The 23,047-nt window shown below is 45.1% G+C and overlaps 1 protein-coding gene and 1 non-coding gene across 6 annotated transcripts in view; both read right to left on the reverse strand.

Moving 5' to 3' along the window:
* The window catches only part of CLEC16A (C-type lectin domain containing 16A), a 95,576-nt gene that overhangs the window by 38,874 nt on the left and 33,655 nt on the right, over positions 1-23,047 (reverse strand). For 3 of the 5 annotated variants that reach the window (XR_008327476.1, XM_053364559.1, XM_053364562.1), the window contains exons 13-22: positions 20,522-20,644; positions 17,973-18,082; positions 16,503-16,547; positions 15,496-15,546; positions 14,848-14,976; positions 11,569-11,689; positions 7,535-7,582; positions 6,317-6,468; positions 4,054-4,258; positions 2,111-2,278 (exon numbers count right to left, since the gene is read on the reverse strand). Coding sequence is in view for 4 of the 5 variants with exons in the window: in XM_053364559.1 (XP_053220534.1) it covers positions 2,111-2,278; positions 4,054-4,258; positions 6,317-6,468; positions 7,535-7,582; positions 11,569-11,689; positions 14,848-14,976; positions 15,496-15,546; positions 16,503-16,547; positions 17,973-18,082; positions 20,522-20,644 (1,152 nt within the window). In the remaining variant the exon portion in view is untranslated. The remainder of the gene's footprint in view (positions 1-2,110; positions 2,279-4,053; positions 4,259-6,316; positions 6,469-7,534; positions 7,583-11,568; positions 11,690-14,847; positions 14,977-15,495; positions 15,547-16,502; positions 16,548-17,972; positions 18,083-20,521; positions 20,645-23,047) is intronic. The other 2 variants (XM_053364560.1, XM_053364563.1) reach the window with 1 other exon arrangement.
* On the reverse strand, positions 21,387-21,460 carry TRNAN-GUU (transfer RNA asparagine (anticodon GUU)). Its single transcript has one exon. It is a non-coding gene; the product is annotated as a tRNA-Asn (tRNA).

Raw genomic sequence — 23,047 nt, forward strand, 5'->3', positions numbered from 1 at the left:
AACCTAAACACATTCACACACACACACACACACACACACACACACACTCAACAATGACACATCCCAGCCAGGAGGTTCAATGACCCTCTAGGTTCCTCCCAACACCAAAATTCTATTTGATTTATGATAAAAAATATTTATATCAGGGGAAAGAATATTTATATCCTGCATTTTAATATACAAATCCTTTCAAGGCAGTTTACAAATAATGTTAAGCTACTTTAAAAAAGTAATATAAACAAAATCAATGTTATAAAATGTCACCAGGATCCTTTCAACAGGGCAGTTGGTGATAAAAGCAGCCCTGCGTGGGAAAGGGATAGTGTCCTGGGTAAATACACAAATAATATATAAAGGCTGTACTGCAGCACTGGCAACCTAGCGCTATGAGGCTAAAATCAAATTTAATCTAGGACTATGCAATGTTTATGAAGCAATGCAGAAATGACAGTCCTTGCCCGGAATAGGAATTAAAAAACAAGACAGGAGGGAGGGGGAGTCACACAGTTATAAGGTGTCAATGGGACGGATGTCTAACAGTGCTATCCTAAGCATACTCCCCACCCCCCAAGCGCAAGTAAATGGGGCTAACTCCCGAGTAAATGTGGTTTGAGAGGTTACTGGATTGAGATACCAGAAGACGAACGCATGGGATTAGAACATAAATAAAATTCGCTGCACAACACTAGGTACAAATTCTGCACGTAAAGGGAACAAAACCAAAAGGTGGATTGACACAGGAGGAAAGAAAGAGGTTATTACTTCAAGGAAACCCAGCAAGTCCTAACACGTCCAGGATCTCGTCCTCATCTGTGCCAGTTCCCAGACACTATTATAGATTTAGGGCAAAGTTTTATCCTAAACCAGGGGTGGGAGAACCAGAGGCTTGCAGGCAAATGTGGGTCTCTGGGCTTCTTTATCTGGCCCCTCAGATTCTCCCCACACCACGTGCCCCTCTCCCTAGATTGCAACCCCTTGCCAAACCTGTTTGTTACTCTCTTTGAATGCTTTTCCCTGGCTGGGAAACGTTCTGGTAATTCCCCTTATATGCCTGGATGCAGGATGGGGAGAGGGCGTGTGTGTGGCCGACTTGCACGCCTGGAATGTAGGCTACTGTGCAGACGGTTAAGCGTCACACTCCTTGGTCCACCCGCTTTTGCACCTGCCCCCACTCACTGCTGGTGGGCAGCCTCCAGAAGGTTTTGAAGAATTATGTATTATTATTATTTTTAATCAAATTTGTAAACCGCACCATACCTGCAGATCTCAGGGTGGTTACAACATAAAATCACAAATAGATGGTAGAAGTTGCTCCACCCCGTCGTAACTTAATCAGCAGAAAGCCGAGAGCGGCACAGTTTTCACGCAATTGCTGCCGTGACCTCTATAAGCAAATGTACTGTTCTCAATCTTTTTTGTGATTTTATGTGCCCGGTACGCACACATGAACGCAGCCAACTTGTAGCTGATCTGGGGAAACAACTTCAACTGTTCTGAATTTGAATTAGGCTAACTTCAGTACTTAATCTTTTTTCTGCGAGGGCTGCAAGCTTAAATTGGTTTAACCGGTCAAGGGCTCAGCTAAAGGCTGAGTTGGTTTAATTGTTGGGACTGAGATTTAAAGATAAACACTTTTCCATCTCTTGCAATCCTACCACAGAGGTGCTAAATAAAGATGAGCTCTCCTTTTGGCAACGAGAGCTAGCTTTTATTTACTGCCTTCAAAGTATCAAGAAAAGCATTCAAACTGTGCTGGCTGGAGTTCATGGGCGACACCAGATTGGCGAAGCTGGCTTAAGCTATGAAGGAAAATGCCCAGAATTTGAATCTCGCTTTTGGAGGGTCTCAGGCAAGGTTCTCCCTTTCTGCCTCTGCTTCTCCCACCTGAAACATATTACTCGCCTATCCTGCCATATGTGGAACGCATTGTATTTCTATAATGTTTTAGAGTTTAAAATTATATTAACCCTTATTATTTATTTGCAGCAGCAGCAGCAGCAAGAGAAATCAATCCACTAATCTGCGTTGGCACAAGCTTCTCTCTCCCACGGTGCTGATTATCTCATGACAGAGGACCTTATTTAAAGTGTGCCAGCCAGGAAGGGCTTACCTGGGACTTTGTCGACAGACGCAAACACGGAGCGTTGTACGGTAGGGTCGCAGCTGCCACGTCGGGCTTGGTCGTAAAACCGGAACGGCAGGTGCTGAGATGCAGAAGCTGAGCTATGTCCAAAGCCCATCACTTCGTTTGAAGGTTGGACCGGAAGGTCTAGGAGAGCTGGGTTTAAACGAGACACATTTCAAAATCAACATCAGCTGAAGAACCTGGAACCTCAGCTTGTCAAAACCGTGCCTAGGGATGATGGGAGTTGTAGTCCAACAACATCCAGAGGACTACAGACTCCCTATCCCTGGGTTACCAAAATGTAACAAGCTTTCTAAATGGAGATCTTTATTCCCCAGTTGGTATCTCTGCACTAGATCTGCAACGTGTTTTACGTACGCACTGCTGTTGTTTTAAACGGTTTTTAAAGCTTCTATCTGTAAAACAAGCTTAACTGCTTTTGTGTTTGCAAGTATTTTAACTGTTTTTCTATATGTAACTGTTTCACACATGTTTTATTCCTTGGGATGTGATAGATAGATGATAGATAGATAGATAGATAGATAGATGATAAATAAATAAATAAATAAATAAATAAATAAATAAATAAATGGTCCTTGCAGCTGTGACAATTCTCCGAATTCAGATTGTTGCAATTTTTCCACGGAATGTGAGTTTTGATATTATCACACTGGATGGGAAGAATTCACCCTGGTCAGGGATGGGGAATGTTGTGTCCTGCAGGTGCAGATGGGCTACAGCACTGCTCATCCCTGACCACCGGCCACGCTGGCCTGAGCTGACGGGAATTGGAGCCAGCCAAAAAATACATCTGGAGGGACACAGGCTTCCCGCATCACCCTTGCGTTTGCTACAAGACAATTGCCAAGAACAATTTGGGAGGGAACAAATTTTTGGAAAAAGCCAACTTTTGATATGAGAAAGATGACAATTTCGCAGTGTCTTTTGGTACCGGAGAATCAATGCTGAGCGTTTTGGAAGTTTACAAAACTAATGATGTTAACGGTGCATCCAATGCTAGCATGTATCCCATGCTAGTCCTACTCAGAGTAGGCCCATTGAAATTAATGGACATGTAGAATGATGGTACATGTTTTGTTTTAAGTTTATTGCTGTTTTTACTTTTATTTTTTGAATGCCGGGCAGCAGATTTGGGGGCTGTTAAGGGCAGCACAGCAAGCGGGAAGCAGGTTCAAAGTTCACTGGGCAGTCCTCTTGTGCAAATCCCACTAAAGTGAACGTAGTTGTGCAACAGCATGTGAGTAAATAACTTAAGCTTGCGGGTATGAACAGAGCACTACTATGGCTCTTACAGGTATAGACTTTTACCATGTATGCAACATTGTTCTCCTTTTCTATACAATGCTTGTTTCGCTTTCAGTTGTTGTTGTTTAGTCGTTTAGTTGTGTCCGACTCTTCGTGACCCCATGGACCAGAGCACGCCAGGCACTTCTGTCTTCCACTGCCTCCTGCAGCTTTGCTTTCAGTTACTAAGCCGGAAATCAGGGATAAGGGGCCTTTTTCATCCCCAAAAAGCATTCTCTTTTGTGCAACCTTTCGGAGTCCACATGCCAGTGTTGGGCAAGGCCAGAAGCAAAAGCAGGCGGAACAATGAATGTAAATTTTACCTTCCTACAAGGAGACGGGTCTCTACTCACCCAACCCTTTCTATCCCCCTCCGTCCAGGGAGCAAAGCAACATAACCAGAGTTTAATGACGTATTCCAGCCAGGCACACACACACCCAGTGAGGGTGCAAAGAAGGGCTGGCGAGAGGTGTAACCTAGGGAGAGTCCCAAGGGCCAGGAAGAGAGGCCTGATGGGCCGCATTTGGCCCCGGTCCTGAGGTTCCCTTTCCCCAGTGTAAAGCAATGAAACTTTACGAGCGGTAAGGAAACACGGTACGTTTATCTGGAGAGCGAGAGTTACCTGCTATTCTTTGCATTTTCATACGCCGAGCCTGGATGCGGCCCTTTGCCAAGCGCTGCTTCGCAATGATGCAACGGATGTGATCCGAAAAGATGAAGGTGGCCTGAAGGATGGGGAAGGGCTTGGAATGGGGGCTGGAGGCTGGCTTGTGAATGATGATATTCAGGGCACGGCTGTCGTCTTCCACTCCGGTCACCTGCATATCCTGGGGTGAGGGTGGGAAAGTAGAGAAGAATGTTTATGGCAGAGATAGGATTAAGACCCAGTTTCTTGTCACAGCACCATGCTCCCCCAAGGATAAAGTTGGAGCCTAGCAAGGTATGAGAGAACAGAACTGGATGGGCTCTACTATACAGCTCAATGGCAGAGCTCAAAATGTTCAATGTAGGAGGGGGTCAGAGTCCCATTTCACAGCATCTCCCATAGCAGGGCTGGGTAAGACCCCACCTCCTGCAAGGCCTTTGTCTAGCAGCATCTTTCAATGTAGACGGGCTAGACAGACTGAGTGGTGTGGCTCAGGCTGCTTCACATTTCAGGTTCTCAAAAGGAAGGGACATTGAGGACAAGGAGATTCCTTGCCAAAACACAGGCACAGATGCAACCAGCACAGAAACTGAGGTTCCAGCCAAGCCTCATATGAACTAAGTCCTGACTCGACCTGTTTTATCTGTGTCAGTCTAACTCCCAGCTGAGTATGCCTAGGATTAAAAGGAATTTTCTGAGTGGGAACCACTCCTCAAAGTCCAGCTGACTGAGCCGTGAGAGATGGATCTGCCAGCTTCTTTGGGATCCGCTAAACGAGGGATGGGGAACGTTTGACCCTGTTGTTATACTACAAATCCCATCGTCCATGAGCACTGGCCATGCTGACCTAGGCTGATGGGAGTTGGAGTCCAGCAACGTCTGCACCAGATGATGTTACCAGGAAGCCTCCTAGCATTGCTGTACATTCTTATAGGCAACTCTCCGCAGCATCTGTGCTGTCTCCAGATCATTACTCACAGGTGACCCCACGGGGGGGCGGGGGAGAGGCAGCTTTTGCATGGGTCAGAACTGGTGTCAAGCAGTGCATGCAGTGCAGTGGGTTTCCTGGGAAAAAATCCCTATGCAAATCGGGCCAATTTGCACCTGAAAATGTCCAGTTTGCACTGGAAAATTTGTTCTAATGCCGTGGAGAGTGATCGAATTTGGCACATTCATTTTACATGTGTTTAGTAAACAAAGCTTTGAAATGGTCAAGTATGCCGGATATCGCATTTGTGGCAATCATTGTTACTAATGAACTTATGTGGAACGAAGAGTTTTCCGTTAAGGTAGCCAAGGCAGGAAAGGCAATGAATATTACTCTGACAGGGAGGGAAGTGTGGCAGAAAGGAACTTCCGTACATTGCAGCAATGCTTTCACACAGAACCCTGTTCTGAAAATGTATCCCTAGTAGTAGTATTTAAATCACGTGTTCTGCGACACACAAGGTAAGACATAAATTCCACTGTATTTAATGTTTAACAGACTACTGTGTTTTAATACTTTGTTGGAAGCTGCCCAGAGTGGCTGGGGAAACCCAGCCAGATGGGCGGGGTATAATAAATTATTATTAATATTATAAATACATTTTGCTGGGACAAGCCTCAATTAAGTAATCTGCCTGTTACCCCAGGAAGCTGAGCCAGACCATTGGGTCCATCCAGAACAGTATTGTATACACTGGCCTGGCAAAGGCTTTTATGAGATATAGGCAGGGGTTTTTCACAGCCCTTCCTGGGGCATTCGGCATGCAAAGTAGATGCTCTACCACTCAGTGAATGCCACGCAAACAATTCAGAAGGTCCTGTGTCTGCCCCAAACCCCTCCACTTGCAGGAGAAATGCAGAAAGGCAGAGTGGTTTTGCTCAACTTTGGAATAAGGCTCGTGCCTCATTGCCTTAAGGCAATCTTTGTTCACCACTGGTGACCAAGGATGCACCTTGTTTTGATGCCTCATCCCCTTAGAGCACAAGGTTTGATTCATTATACTTGCTGGTTTAAACCTTACCATCTTTTTTTTTCTCTTTCAATTTTTTTTATTGATTTTCACAAAATTATAAACAAACAAAGAAATAAACAAATAAACAAACATAAACCATAACCTTATTAAAATTACACTTATTAAGATTGTTAAGTGACTTCCTCGCTTCCCCTTGGTTGAATTTCAATGCATATCCTTTTAACGGTTTTCCAAATCAAAGTTCTTATAAATCAAACCTTGCCATCTTTTACACTCACCTGGAGAAGACCTGCAAACTTCACCACTCCCCAGCCTAAGCGGGCAACGTCCGGCTCCACCAAACTCATTTGGTAAATATCCACTGCCAGAAACCTCTGGACTTGACCGCCATCTTTTGTGATCACAGTGCAGGCAATTAAATCACTGTTATCTGAAATGGAAAAAGGAGGAGGGGGGGGAGGAGAGGAAGCATCATCAGAGGCAATTGGTTACTTTCCTAGAAAACAATATTCTCAAGAGGTACCTTTGATTGTAGTGCTTTCATATTCTCAACTAGTTTTGTTGACATCTACACCAATCTACTGCATGCATTCTTTTCTTTTCTCCACCCCCATCGTACTGCCCAGACACTGAGGTCCAGCGCCAAGGGCCTTCTGGCGGTTCCCCCACTGCAAGAAGCGATGTTACAGGGAACCAGGCGGAGGGCCTTCTCAGTAGTGGCACCCGCCCTATGGAACACGCTCCCATCAGATGTCAAGGAAATCAACAACTATAGTATCTGACTTTTAGAAGACATCTGAAGGCAGCCCTGTATAGAGACTTTTAAAATGTTTGATACTTTATCACATTTTTAATATTTTGTTGGGAGCCGTCCAGAGTGGTTGGGGAAACCCAGCCAGATGGGCAGGATATAAATATATTATTATTATGACTCCCATAATCCCTTGACAGTTTGTCATGCTAGGGATGATAGGCGTTGGAATCCAACAATATTTGGTGGCCAATAGGTTGTGGATGGCTGCAATGATGCTGTTCTGGGAATAAATCCCTTGTGTGTTAAGGCCCCATGCAGAGACCCACACACAGCAACCCTAGCTGTCCTGGAAGCAAGCACAGCCTGAGCACAACAGCACTCTCCCCTGCTGTGATTTCCAGCAGCTGGTATTCAGAGTCTAGCTGCCTCTGATGGTCGAGGTAGAGTCTAGCCATCGTGGCTAGTAGCCACTGAGATCCTTGCCCTCCATTACTTTGTCTAGTTCTCTTTTAAAAAACATCCACCTTGGGGGCCAGCACTACCACTTGTGGAAACAAAGTCCACAGTTTAACTCGTGTTTTGCAAAGAAGCAGTTTCTTTTGTCTGCCCCGAATCTTCCAACGTTCCGCTTCCCTGGATGTCCACAAATTCTAGTACCAGGAGGGAGAAAGGCTTTTCTCTGTCCAGTTTCTGTACAGCATGCATATTTTTATATATCTCGATCCCGTCTCCTCTTACTTGCCTTTTGTTCTTAACTGAAAAGTCCAAAATGTCCTGATGCGTCCCCTTCCTATTAAGGAGAGGTGCATTACATACTGTCTGAAATAATGTGTTTGACCTTCTGCAATACAACCAAGCTAAGTGTACACCCATTTCCTTGGAAAGGAGGGGTAAGCCAGCTAAACTACATGGTTTTGGTTCCTCGTTAAGGGACATCTGGTGCTCCAAGCAACCGTAAACATGCTCTGCATGTATAGGAGCAGCCTTTTGGGTGGGGATGCAAGCTCCCAAGTAGGAGGTGCCACAGAAAAACCTCCATCTCCAACTGGTCACCAAGTGATGTAAAGTGTTGTTAAGTCCGGGCTAGACCAATGAAAGCATCTCTCTCCCCCCACCCCATTATCTAAACCTACAGCAAAATCTCCGTGGGGGAAAATGGCTAGTCTCCACAGACTATAAATAATGTGAATTTCCAGGAAAAGTGACCAATCTGATATTTAATCTTTGCAATGGCAAAAATATCAGGGGGCTGGGGAACTGTGTGCGTTGAGACAAGAGACATTGGAAAACTGAACTGCGAGATGCACTTTAATGCCTCATAGCTCAATTGTGATTGTTCTATAAAAACAGAGGAAGGTTACAGGAATATACATTAAACTGCATCAATGAAGCAGGGGGAGGCAGGTACCAATCAAACAATCAATATGCAGGAAACGACGACACCATTACATTTGAAAGCCAAAAAAGAATATTGCAATTTGATTTGCTTTAAGAACACCCATATAAAATACCCGACAGATAGATTATAATCACATTTCCCGTTAGCTTACAAGCTGCTTACTTAAATTCTGCACAGGGAGTTCATTTCCTGACAGAACCAAGGCTAAAAACTCAAATGCACACAATTCCTAGGACAATAAGAAATGGTGTCAATTCAGCCTTGACATTTCCCTAAATAACATCTAATTGGCAATGTGTTGCCTATTCTCCAAACGGCAATTTCACAGTCATGCTCCACGTCTTGTGCTAACAGATGTGCACAGATGTTGTCAGCACATCGCAAAACAAAGTGTTGACTCCAAGACATTACAGCGCTCCCTTTGTAGCAGAAACTCATGCCCATTTCCACATCTTCTGGCAGCAAATTCCACGAATCCGTCCTGTGTTGGGTGAAGAAGTGCTTTCCTCTCTCTTAAATCTACTGCCAGTCCATTTAAATGGAGGAACCTACGTTCTAAAATTATGAGAGACGGAGGGGAGAAAATTCTTTCTTTATCCTTCATTTCCACCATGCAAAATTCTATAAATATCCTGCAAGCAGGAGTGGAGCACAAGAGCTCTCTCCCCTGGCATTCAGAAGCTTTACTACCTCCCACTGTAGAGGTGGGACGTGGGTGGCGCTGTGGGTTAAACCACAGAGCCTAGGACTTGCTGATCAGAAGGTCAGCGGTTCGAATCCCCGCCACAGAGTGAGCTCCCGTTGCTCGGTCCCTGCTCCTGCCCACCTAGCAGTTCGAAAGCACGTCAAAGTGCAAGTAGATAAATAGGTACCACTCCGGTGGGAAGGTAAACGGCGTTTCCGTGCTCGTTCGCCAGAAGTGGCTTAGTCATGCTGGCCACATGACCTGGAAGCTGTACGCTGGCGCCCTCGGCCAATAAAGCGAAATGAGCACCGCAACCCCAGTCACAACTGGACCTAATCGTCAGGGGTCCCTTTACCTTTTTACTGTTGAGGCAGAGCAGAGCCATCGTGGGTAGAAGCCATTGATACCCCTCTCTTCCATGAATTTGTCTAATCCTCTTTTAAAAACCATCCAAGTTGGTGGCCATCACTGTCTCCTGTGAGAGTGAGTGCCACAGTTTAACTATGTGCTGCGTGAAGGTCTTTCTTCATCTGTCCTAAATCTTCCATCATTCAGCTTCACTGCATGTTCTAGTGTTCTGAGAGAGGATAAAAACTTTTCTCTACCCACTTTTTCTAAACATGTTCCCTTTTCCTCACTGGGAAAGTACGCCAACCACTTGAGATAATTTCAAATATCTTTTTTAAAAAAATTCTAGGGTGCCGTTTTTGAGACAGTGACAAGAATCGTACACAGTATTTCAAAAGGTAGCTGCAACATAGTGTTATATATGGGCACTAAAACACTGGCTGTTTCATTTACTTTCTATTCCTTTCCTAGCGATTCCTAGCATGGGGTGATAAAAGTCATACTCAAGAGCAGGCCCTCTGAAATCAGTGGACTGACATTTATTTATTTTACAAATTTATGAACTGCTTGACAAGTCAAAGGACACCAAAGCGATGTACAGCAAAAATAAAATACAAAGAATACAAATTCTTAAAACAAGGAAACCATCTCTGTGGATTTACACTTAGTACAGTGGTACCTCTGGTTGCGAACGGGATCCGTTCCAGAGCCGCGTTCGCAACCTGAGCAGAACGCAACCCGCATCCCCGTGGGTCGTGATTCACCGCTTCTGCGCATGCGCGTGACATCATTTTGAGCGTCTGCGCATGCGGCAAAACCCAGAAGTAACCCGTTCCATTACGTATCCTGAAAGAACGTAACCTGAATCGAATGTAATAAGAGGTATGACTGTATTTCATATATGACTAGGTCACATCTCAGGAAAAACGTGAAACAAACAGTCTTCAGTAGGCATCCAAACATCATGATGCTGGGTACCTGTTTAATTCCAGTTGGTAACCAATTCCAGAGGACTGGAGCCGCAGCACTAAGATACCAATTTCTAGTACAGACTAAGCACACCTCTGGGACATTCAGTACTCTCAGCAGTGTCCCATCTGAGCCGTGCAGTTGCCAAGCAGGGATATAAGGGGCAAGCTGACCCCTTAGGTAATCTGGTCTCAAGTTATCTACCCTACAATGTTATCTAGATCCATTAATTTCAATGAGTCGGCTTCCGAGTGCGAGTAACATAACCCATGGAATTTAGCTTTCAGCAGACTTTGAACTCAGAATAGCACATGCTCACTGTGGCTACAGATCCTGCTATTTTGATTGGGAGTACCAACGCCTCTTCCAGAAGCCTGTGCAATGGGGCGGGTGGAACTGAGATCTCTCACAACTACATCACTGTCTTATTCAAGTGAGCTGCAGCAGCTGGACTTGTTCAATGTCGCCGGCCGAGGGAGGGCCAGATGAATTGACTTAAGGCTCAACTGCCTAGAACAGCCATTACAGTAAGATTAATTCTTTGAAATACCAAATATGACTGACATTTTCTATTAATATGTATTGCATGTGCCAAGATGGAAACAAGGACTCTAGATTTCCCAGCAAACGCAATTTATTTTCATAACAAAAGAGCGGGGCATTACCAGAATGTCGTATGGCTATTTTGGGTATTCATGACTTCCAGTTAGTGTTACTTTGGCAACAGGTTTTTTTAACCCTCCCGTCAAAACCAAAGATAAATACCCTCACAAATAAAAAATGCCCCTACTTGCCCATTTGTGAGGGGAAACCAGCCCTCTTCTCCTAGCTCAGATACCCCTCACTTTAAGAACTGCTTCGCCATTTGCATCACCGCTGAACCCAACTTAGGCAGCCAGGATGATAATATGGTAGACTTCAACAACCTGGCCACCTCCAGAATCTCTTGGAGGTGGATGGAGACTAGGAGTGGAAGAGTCAAGAGGTGTGGAGATCTCCCAACATTCTTTACTTGTTCCCACCTAAAAAAACCAAATTGCAAGTCTCTTCTAAGCTTGACCGCTTCAACTAGGAGGCTCCAAACATTCTTCGGGACAAAGGAAAACCATAGGGATCTTATTATGCATTGTGGGCAGCTCTGCAAAGGCCCAGTCTTTGGAAGAGCAGGGAACTCAAGTTATTCCTGCAAAAACTCCTCTCTCCCTTTTTGAGTGGAAAAAAAGGGGGTTTAGCAAACCCCAACAGGACCAAGAAGCCTAGGCATTCCACTTCAGCACTGTCTTGTTAATCCTCGTTTTTCTCCCCCTGAGGCTTTGAATGGCTTTCTTTGGAGAATGCACTTGTGTCCTCATTCCAAGTGCCACTGTTTACTCACTCAAGTCTAGGACGTCATCGGTTTTAATTAAGTCCTCCTCCCTCGTCAACGGCAGCTGAGTCTCTGGCTCATCCTGGAGGTGCAGCGACAGGGACCGCATCATGAAGAAGACTCTGATGGCCTGAAAACACAAGTGAAAAAAGCTGATTCTTTCTTTTTAAAGGTAATAATAATAATAATAATAATAATAATAATAATAATAAACCAAAACCTGGCTTACATTAGGGTAGGGACCTCTGGCCTGTGGGCAATTTGGCCACTGAGGACATTTCCCCCATACCAAGTCCCCCTGCCCCACACCTGACATCATACAACATCATACATGTGAGAGGCAAAGAGAAACAATCGGATGAGCTTCCAGTTGTTCCCTAGGCAAGTGGGGCTTGCTGATAGCACACACATCTTAATGCCACTGTACAACCTATGGGGAGCAACGGGATTCCTGACCACCATCCGTCCCAGGTTTTCTCCTCCTCCAGCATTTACAAGAATCATGGGGCACTTCTGCTATCCCATCTTGCAAGAAAGAAGATTCCACCTAAACATTAGGAAGAACTTCCTGACAGTAAGAGCTGTTCGACAGTGGAATTTGCTGCCAAGGAGTGTGGTGGAGTCTCCTTCTTTGGAGATCTTTAAGCAGAGGCTTGACAACCATATGTCAGGAGTGCTCTGATGGTGTTTCCTGCTTGGCAGGGGGTTGGACTCGATGGCCCTTGTGGTCTCTTCCAACTCTATGATTCTATGATTCTATGATCTTAGACAAGGCCCTGCCAGGTGAAAGCTAATGGAGAATCACTCCTTACTCTGGCTTTGTTTTACTGGAAATAAATATTTCTTTTTAGCAGCCCTAGCAGTGGAAGAGGAGGAGACAAATAATCACCCAATGGTGATTTAATCTGGCCAAAAAGGAGGCTTACTTGGTCTGCTGAAGGGACCCTATACAGGGACTCCGGGGAATATTTTTAACTAAGAGTAGGTTCCCTATTTTTTTGCAGGAGAGTGTAGTTTTTTATGCTTTCTATATCCAAATAATATATAGGGCTCTGAAAATCAACAGCAGTATCTAGAACTGGCCTGGAAATTCATTGGCAGCCAGTGAACCTGTTTGTTTGTTTTCTTTAATTGAACCTTGTTTTTTCTGCAGCTAAGAGGCCTGGCGGTTGCCTCTGAAACCAATTCTAGTTTCCGAGAACCTTCTGGTGAAAGCCTCGCATCATAAATTCAGCCTGAATAACCTCGGCCAGGCTCATTTTTACTTAGGAAAGGGGGCAACTGGAGCATTCACCTGTGTTAGTCAAAGCAATAAGCCCTAAAGGGCTCTACAAAAAGGAAGTGGTTTGTGGCTTTCTATAGACAAAATGCAATAATAATAATATTTTTTTAAAAAAGAGAAATGAATCCTTGGAATGCAACCTTTGTTTTTAAGAACAAATTTTGGGCATGAAGAGGAAGGCAACCACCGCCACTTGTTTCTGCAGAGAGATGACAGATTAAAGGAGAAAGCTTCAAACAGCTGGTCTAGCTTCCCCTGCTTTAAAAGATAAGCACATTAGCTTTGGAAATCAGGATGGAATGGCCCCAGGCTCACACAGAAGAAAAAAAGTGTTTCTGAACTTCAGAAAACAACTCTGCTAGCTAATCAGAAGTGCCTCAAAAGGAATCAAAGTTCGGTTCTAGGAAAAAGGGTCCCTGGCTTTCCAAGAAGTTCAAGCAAACGAGATAAGAGATACATCCTGTGTCTCGAAGTGACAAGGCAGAATAAACAGAAGAGCTTAGAAAGGCCGTCTTGATTGCTGGTATTTCCAAGAAAGTTCTCAAGACCAAAAAGAAAAAAAAGATGTTGTCGCTAATTCATTTCTTCCTCCCCGAAGATACAGCAATTCTATGTACGCTGAAAGGATGAAAGCAGCCTAAACTGGAGTGTACCATCAATACAACGGAAGCAAGCACATCTATGTGGTATTGTGTTTTCTGCAGAAAATGAAACAAATCAATTTCCTAGCTAGAGCTCCAAACGGAAGGTTATTTGAGTACAGGTTGTTCAGCTCACCAGGAGCCTCACTGTCAGAAGAACATGGTTTGCTGATCCAGCAAACACCTTAAGAAACAAACAAACCCTACTAGGACAAACAGAAGCGGTTTCTTTTTCAGAGCATCTCCAGATCCTCCCTTCGCTTCTGGCAATGTTATCAAGAGGTGTCAAGAAGCAACTGGAAAATGTAAATGGTGTGCTTAACCTGTCTGTTGTGCAAAGAGCAACATGGGACCTCTCTAAAGATCTCTAGGTGGTGGTGAGGACACCTCTGTAACTCTCTGGCTTATTGTTTATCTAGGGCATGATTACACCAAGAAGTCAAATGCCAGCAATCATCAACCCGAACACACACCCATGTCAGAACAGCTGGATGTGTTGCTCCCAAATTTTGTAGCAAATGTGGGGCTTTCTAGGAGAGTAAGAAGTGTGGCTTTCTTTTCTCCCTTCTAGTTAATCAACAGGACTCCATGGCATGGCAGCGACTAATGCTACCAACACTCTCTTAGCTCTTTCCCAGCCAAGCCTTGCAAAAAACACAACGAAACTACTGGGGGAAAAAGAACACAGGCTTGCTGCCTTGATCCTGTCCCCATGGCAGCTTCTACAGGAAGAAAGGATGCCAAGGGCAGTGTAGCCACAGTCCTTTCTGCCCTATGCCAGCTCTTAAGAGGATAGGCTGGAAAGCAGAGGTGACAAACAAACCCCTGTGTTGCAAAGAGAACGTCAGCAATGTCTAGGCAACACGATAACCATGTACATATTCAATAGACAATCTTTTATAGAATTCCTTCAAACCATAACAAGTCCAAAATGAAATCTTTAGTCTAAAAGTCTCTGAAAATCTTTAAATGAAGCGAGGTACCAGACTTTGTACGATGAAAGACAAGCTGTGAAGCTTTGTGTATTCAGCCAATATGATGTCCAACACTGAACAGTGATTCCGGATATTGACCACTCTTTCGTAGAATTCTTCATTATTACATGAGCATTGTTCCACAGCATTTGATATTTTCATTTACATATATTCATTCGAAATAAGATGGGTTTATGAAGCAATTATATATCCTCCCACCACACTGAAGAAGAATTCTACGAAACAGTAGTCACCTGGGCTGATGGGAACTGCAGCCCCAGACACCTGAAGGGCACCAGATTGGGGAAGGCTTCTGCACACACCCACACCTCTGAGCACATTTGAGGGAGGGAAAAGGGGATAAAAATGTACTGAATTAAAAAAAACTCACCCTCCGCGTTCTTTCCACATCTCCGCAGGGCAGCCTCTTCACAAAGTCAATCCCAGTGAGAGGGGTTCCTGTTGGCGGCAGCAGAATGGAGGCATCCATCATCAAGTACTCGACATTCATGGGCTTAAGCTGGGAAAGGAATTTCACACTTAACATGTGACATAAACCCAAGCGCAATCTTAAAATCAACTGTACCTTTAATACTATTTCCCCACCCTCTTCCTGCAGAAAGGTTGTTAAAATAATAATAGTTAAAAAGTAGCTAACTATTAAAATAATAATAGTTAAAAACTAGCTAACTATACTACGTCAGACAACAAAAAATTGTGTACATGGAACTTTTCCATCTTGTAGAGCCTGTTAGGTCAGACCAAATGATAATTTGCCATATTTACCACTGTGCTGATATTCCATGCCTTGTCTAAGATGTTGTTATGCGTGATAAGCAAATGCTGTGGAATCTTGATAACCTCACACATTATAAATCTATGAGTTCTGAGTATTTTAACATTTCTGCATGTGTCCATACACAATTATGGTTTAGCCTCCAGATTATTATTATTTTAAAGTGTGGTACTCTAAGAAGAGATACGTTAATGTTCCATTTTGCCCCTCTCCATCCACACGGCCATTTCATGAATTACTTACAGTCATGCTTCTGTATTCATCTTCAAACATATCCAGAAAAATTTCTTCGCCCTGTAAAAGGAAACAAGAGGAATGCATTTGCCCCTCCGCTTCTCATTATATGATGGTCTTAAAACTTCCCACCTTACCCACATTCTTCAAGGACCACTTTTGACCAAACTAGGAATGAAAAGAGCTACAGCTTCCCTTTATCTGGATAAGCTGCCAGCTGTTTATCTCCCCGTCAAGGCTGCGATTCCTAAACGCCTGGCGGGTGCCTTGCTTGATTTGCCTCTGGTGGAAAAACATGGCACCTGGCCTTAATTAAACAAAACAGCTTTGGAAATGGGTCATCGCCACGAAACGGCTTGAGTGCCTGGCAAAGAGGCCGTTTCTGCTGATCTTCCTGTTTATAAACTTCCAGACCTTTAAATAGGAAGTCAGATAAGGGTCGACTCACATGGAAGGCAGCAGCAGCGGCAAAATGACCCCAGTCACTGGCCGCCACCACCAAAATAGGTAGGGTCTCGGGGGCCAGAAAAACTTAGCTGAAGGCAACGGCAGCACTTCCGTTTTGTGCTCATAAACCAGTATAGTTTATGGTAGTAACCTGCTACCAACTCTACTAGCATGAGGTGACTTCAAAGGCTACAGAGATGGTGTTGTTGACTATATGCGGCTCATTGGCCCTCAGAATTGCCCACCCTTGGTCTAGATTGGGATAATTAGCACGGTGCCCTGCAGGCCCTGATGAACTACAGCTCCCATTAGCACCAGGCAACATGGCCGATAGCCAGTAATGATGGGAGTTGTAGTCCAACATCTTCTAGAGGAGTCCACCATGTTGGCTTTACCGGAGTCTGGTGAAAGCACCACGTAATTCCTGTCTAGTAAGTGGTGTCTTAGGTTCTATTCTTATTAAGCTACGAAAAGTCAACCACGTACTTTAAAAAGTTCCCTGCTGACTCCCTCTATCTTCCCCTGTATTCAGAGGTTAGGGAAACATGGAAAGCATGAGAACACTGTACCTTATAAAAACGCCGCACCAAGTGAACACTTTCTTCTCTCGCGCCCTAGAAAGAAAAGAAAACGGCTCAGTTCTACTTCGTGGTGGGCAGCTTTCAATAAGGCTTTAAAAGCAGCAAATGTCTTTCCCCAATACCACTGCTTCCCCCCTGGAAAGCCATTTAAAAGAAAGAGGAGGACATCTCATGGCACTCTCCAGTGCAGGGGTGGCCAACTTGGTGGGGGCGGGATTCCCATCAGCCCCAGGTGGTGCAGCCAATGATCAGGGATGAGAGTTGGAGTCCCTGATCGTTGGCTGCACCACCTGGGGCTGATGGGAATCCCGCCCCCACCAACCCCCCACCTTTACGCGGGGGTTATGTTCTGAGGCACCACATGCATCAGTGAAATCACATGTAGGTAAAGGTAAAGGGGACCCCGGACCATTAGGTCCAGCCGTGACTGGCTCTGGGGTTGCGGCGCTCATTTATTGGCCGAGGGAGCCGGCGTACAGCTTCCGGGTCATGTGGCCAGCATGACTAAGCAGCTTCTGGCGAACCAGAGCAGTGCACGGAAACACCGTTTACCTTCCCGCCAGAGTGGTACCTATTTATCTACTTGCACTTTGATGTGCTTCCGAACTGCTAGGTGGGCAGGAGCTGGAACTGAGCAACGGGAGCTCACCCTGTCGCGGGGATTCGAACCGCCGACCTTCTGATCGGCAAGTCCTAGGCTCTGTGGTTTAACCCACAGCGCCAGCCACGTCCCTGAAATTACATGTAATTGAAACATATAGAAAAAGCCTGCAAACAACCTGTTCTGCCCTTTTAGCGACATATTCAGAGACGTTGACATTTCTGGGTTCGTTGTGATCTGAGTACACACAGTTGCACATGTGTAAACAGGGGGGTTGCCCGTATTAAGAGGAAGGTGCTAACATGTAACCCAATGACAGTCTACATATTGGTGTTCATACGTTGTGTCGTTTTCATTTTAACTCTTTATTTGTGCTTTTGCCCTGTATTTTTATCTTGTGAACAGCCCTGAGATCTTGTGATGAAGGGTGGTATATAAATCTAATAAATACAATAAAATAAGTAAGTCCCGGGCTCAATCCCTAGCATCACTGATTAAATTTTCCCAGGACTGGGAAATTACCCCTTCCCTTCCCAAGACCATGATGAGACCAGAAAGACCAATGGAATGATGTGGAACAAAGCAGTCAGATTTGGCACACCCTGGTGACAGAGCTGTAGCAGTTTCTTTGACTCCTAACTCTTTGCTCTCAGTTCTACTTGTACGTAGGCAAAAAAAAAGCCTTAGATTTTTTTAAAATGAACATATTCTGGAAATTTCATTTCATCTTTTTACTGTGTGTGCTGCCTTGACAGAGTTCTACTCGCAAAGATGGACTGTTAGCAATCAGAGGACTTTTGACACTTTCTTACCAGCAGTCAAGAGGAAAAAGGAGTCCAAACCCTGCAAACACTCACCTCCAAACAGGCGAGGTGAACATCCTTTATAATTCTACCATGTTTGGACATCACCAGCTGCTTCAGTAGCAAGCAGCCAAGTTCCAATGTAGCCAAGCGAATTTTCCCATCTGTATGTTGGGGGGTGGGGGGAGCAGGAAAAAGTTAGGAAAAACTTCATTGCATTGTTGAAATCAAGTTGCTGACGTCACAGCTTTACGGGCCAGCACTTTAGCACCACTAGTCAAATTCAAGTATCTCAGCACTGTGGCATGTTTTGAGTACAAAATGCAAAACACTTCTTGCACTCAAACAAACACTGGAGCATGGAAAAGAACTGGGAAAGAACTGTTGTTTCTCTTCTGCAGTAGAGTGGAAGCCTATCCAGCTTAGTCCAAACAAAACCCAAACCCACAATTTGGCCAAAGCAGCCGCGCTCTCTAGAGATTAACAGAACGATTCACTGAGACCATCACAACTAAGAACTTTTAACTCCGCCTCCGCATTCTCCCCCCTCATCTCTTTTCCACCCCCCGTTGTACAGTGGAACCTTGGTTTTCGAACATAATCTGTTCCAGAAGACTGTTCGACTTCCAAGACATTAGAAAACCAAGGATCAAAGGGCTGGCTGCAAAGTCAACGGGGGGGGGGGGGGGAATGAAAAACATGCCTCAGAAGCTGTTTGACTTCCAAGAGACTTTTGAAAACGAAAGCAATTACTTCTGGGTTTTCAGCATTCGGGTTCTGAATTGTTCGGCTTCTGAGATGCTTGAAAACCGAGGTTCCACTGTACAGTCAAACCTTGGTTCTCGAACGGCTCCGTTTTGGAACGTTTCAGCTCCTGCAATACCAAAAACCTGGAAGTAAATGCTCCGGTTTTTGAATGTTTTTCAGAAGCCAAACGTCCGACGGGGCTTCTGTTTGAGTGCAGGAAGCTCCTGCAACCAATTGGAAGCCGTGCCTCGGTTGTTGAACTTTTTGGAAGCTGAACGGGCTTCCGGAACGGATTAACCGAGGTTTGACTGTATCTCCTAAGACCATGAACCTGATGGTTGGGATTGGGACTGTCACAGATATTTATGAGCAGCTCCGAGAGCCTCTTTTAGCCAAATAATGTTGTTGTCATTATTATTAACAACAGGTGTTTACTTCAATTATTTAAATATTTTATATTGCCCCTTGCCGTTCTCAACCATTTTTAACGCAAGTAAAAGAGCAGCAGTTGAGACAGTAAGGCAGAAGTTTACAAACACAAGTGAAAAGCACTGAGATACCTGGGCATATTAAAAGGGCTACGGTTCAGTTCCCACATAATGCTAGGCCAAACCACGCAAACACATGAACAAGCAGGCTCCCAGAGAGGAGATCACGGAGGCTTTGCTCCTCCTCCAGTCCTTCTGCCGGTGCATTGCAGCGATCTAAGCTGTGGGCTGGCTTGACAGGCTCGTGGTTTGTCTCTCTTCCAAGCAAACCACGGAGCTGTAAGCCAGAAAGGCAAAAACCTCTGGTTACAGCTCAGAGTTTGTCTGGGGCAAGATGAACCGCCCACCGCATGTTCCCACTAAGCCATGGTTTGGTTTAGTGTTACATGTGAACCAGGTCAGCCTTTCATGACCTAATTGGAAGGGCATGAGATCAGAGCTCCCCCATGCGATGAAAGTTAGAAGCTTCCCTGGCAGAGGGGAGAGAGAATCTCATGTCCATGCTGAATATCAAGGCTCGGGGTTAGATTCATCACCTGCCTAGGCAGTCCCATAACCTGTGCTTTGTGTATTGCAGGGGCAGCTACCCCCTGGCCCTCCAGCTGCTGATCATTGGCCACACTGGCTGGGGATAAAGGCAGCTGGAGTCTGGCAATAGTTGGAGTGTGGCAGCTTACCCCACCCCAACCTCTGGTGTGGTCCATGCTGTTAACAACAGTCTCAAAGCTGTGTAAATCCCATGCCTGTATAAATTATGCAAATTTGCTGAACTTGCAAGATCTTTTCTTTTGCATAATTGTTTTCTGCTTTGGCAGCAGATAGCAAACGCCTCATTGAAAAGACGCAAGGAAGAAAGGATCTGGGATGTCAGCATTGCTGCCTATTCCAAATTCTTTCTTGCTCAATACAGGACTTGGAGAAGCAATGAGACGTTTGCTGTAAGTGGCTGCACTGTATCTGGAATTGCTCCCCTTGAGCTCTGGTAGGATTCTGCCCGCAACATCCTCTGTTAAACAACTGATCTTTTTACTTTCCCACAAGAAGACTTTGCCTCAAGAGGCTGAGAGTCAATGACTTCTTGTTCTCCGCTACTGCTGATGTGAGTTATGGTCATTGTTTGAAGATGTCTTTGGCGTTGGCTTGCTGCTTCATGCTTCCAGCGTCAAACACAGCTTCCGAGTTCCTGTCCTGAAAGCAAAGCAGGCTCTAGGCTTGTAAATTTGTCCTACAGGAGTCTTTGCCAACCTGCTGAGAGCTGTAGTTCAAAAATGCCTGGAGGGCAATAGGCCGACAATGGCTACCCTATAGCAAAAGCCCTTCTGGTCCACAAAGGATGGTGCTTTGCATACTCTTGGTTGCATACTCTACCTGGCTGAGCGGCATAGTTCATTATCCTGATGAGCCTCTCAGCGAGCACGTGATTGTACGAGGTCTTCTCCTCAGCATCCAGTGCCGAGAGCTGAATTCTCTCCAGCGTGACTGGCTCGATTCCTTTGAAGACAGAAAAAGTGTTTATTGCAGCTATGTGACAGTTTGCCAAAGCACACTTCCAAGGAACCAAGAAGCCAGTAATTAAGAAAGGCAGCCAGGCCTTGGGAAAGCACCAGTTTCCCAAGTTACCCACACATAGATTTTGAAAGACAAGGAGGCAGTGAGAAACAAAAAGATAAAAGCAACTGAAATCCTCCCAGCACTCCCCATAAGTCTTTAGAGGCACAAAATGTCCATATCAACATCACCAATTCAATCACCCAACTGCACCGGAGATCTCCCTGGGACGTTTAGTTTACACGCTTTCTTGACGCTTCCAATCCCTGATTTTGCAGGGTTGATAAGACCAAAGCAAAATCTTGAAAGCAACCTTGGTAACCACTGCCGGGGTTACAAAACTGCCTTGATGGGCACTGCCTGGTCAGCAACTATTTTTAAAAGGAGCAGAATGAGTGGATCAGGCCTCACCTGTCCCCCGCCCAGGTGGTCTTTTAGCAAGCCAGATAACAGCAATGATAACACATCCCCCAAACTAAGCCTTGATCCCAGCAACCAACCCTAAAGAATATCTCACCCAGTTGGAAGGAAAGTTGAAATCCCACAACAGGCGGAAGGTGCCTTGTGCTAGGCCAGCAAAGACTGATCAGAACTCTCAATAGAACCACGGGAACATAGAAGTGTAGAGTTAAAAACAACCCTGAGGATCATCTAGTCCAACCCCAGCAAGGCAGAAATATTCAGCTGTCCCATACAGGGATCGAACCTGCAACCTTGGCATTAACAGCACCATGCTCTAACCAACTGAGCTATCCAGGCTCTAGTAAAGACTTCAAGGCTGAGTAAAGCATATTCCGCTAGGGCTCCATCTGCACTATACATTTAAAACAGTAGCATACCACTAAAACAGCCATGGCGTCCCCCAAATCCTGGGAACTGTAGTTTGTTAAAAGAGCTAAGAGATGTTAGGAGACCCCTATTCCCCTCAGAAGGCTACAAATTCCGGAGTGCTTTAACAATTAATCCCTCTTCCCGGGGGACTCTGGAAACTGCACCTGTACGGGGGGAACAGGGGGCCTCCTAACAACTCTCAGCACCCTTGACAAACTACAGTTCCCAGGATTCTTTGGGAGGAGCCACAACTCCTTGAAGAGGTATGAGACTGCCTTAAATGCATGGTGCAGATGGGGGCCAAAGACTGGTCTCAAAGGCATCAAGACGCTTGTTTGCCGCTCACTAAAATAGCATGTTAATCCAACTGCTAAGCGGAAAGCGTCTCTTTCCCTGCATTTAGGAATGATTTTGGCATTATATCTGATATAAGGCTAGGCTCTCACTCATCTATCCGAAGATCTATGTATAAAATTTGAGTAACATGCCAAGACTTGTGAATGGAGATAATCGTCTGGGATTTATAGGTCTTCAATCCAGTCTAGCTGCAGGGTTGGAACCTAGACAGACAACTTTGCTTGTTTATATCATATAATATATAGTGTAGTTCCATGACAGAGTATGGGTTGCAGCCAACTGCTAGTCCTACTCAAAGCTGAAGTTAACGGACACGACTAACTTAGGCCCATTAACTGCAATGGGTCAACCCTGAGTAGGGCTTAGCTGGATACGAGCCTATGGGCTTGTGGTTTGAGAATCCACTAGCACAGGCATCCCCAAACTCGGCCCTCCAGATGTTTTGGGACTACAACTCCCATCATCCCTAGCTAACAGGACCAGTGGTCAGGGATGGTGGGAACTGTAGTCCCAAAACATCTGGAGGGTCAAGTTTGGGGATGCCGGCACTAGCATAACAAGCTTGATCAGGTCTAACCCTTGCTGATTCATCACAGTTGTATCTCAGCCTTTGCTGCAAAGAGCTCAGGGTGGCGGTGCACGCGGGGAATCATCCTGTTTTATCCTGACCCAGCAATGCAGCAAAAGGAGTGAGGATGAGGGATACACAAGACTTGGGAGGTGGGTGAGCAAGGCCACCCAGTGAGATTCACAACTAAGTAGCCAGTTAGATCTGGGCCTCCCTGATCCAATTTCAAGATCCACTAGTCTTTTCAACACACCAAGAGGTTAGAGCACCTTGAATCCACCCCGACCCCCACCATTAGCAGTATATGTTGATCTTAAGAACGGCAGGCTGGTATTCGAGAGAACAAGGCAAGCGCAACATAAAAGCCTTGGTGAGATGCTGCTGTTATTTCAAAGACAGGCAAACCACACACACAAAAAGGAACCTACAGAAGTGAAGAGCATCTAACCTAAGAAGGGTTCCCCTGCCCTAGATCACTTCTTTCTCTCATAGGAATACTGTGGTGTCCTAAGCTCTGGTACAGCTACTTCAAACTCCTGTTTTTCCTCTAGTGTCTCAAATTTCATCAGATTATGTTTCCCCAGGTGGTT

The sequence above is a fragment of the Podarcis raffonei genome, chromosome 14 (genome assembly GCF_027172205.1).
Source record: "Podarcis raffonei isolate rPodRaf1 chromosome 14, rPodRaf1.pri, whole genome shotgun sequence".
Taxonomy (NCBI): Eukaryota; Metazoa; Chordata; class Lepidosauria; order Squamata; family Lacertidae; genus Podarcis; species Podarcis raffonei.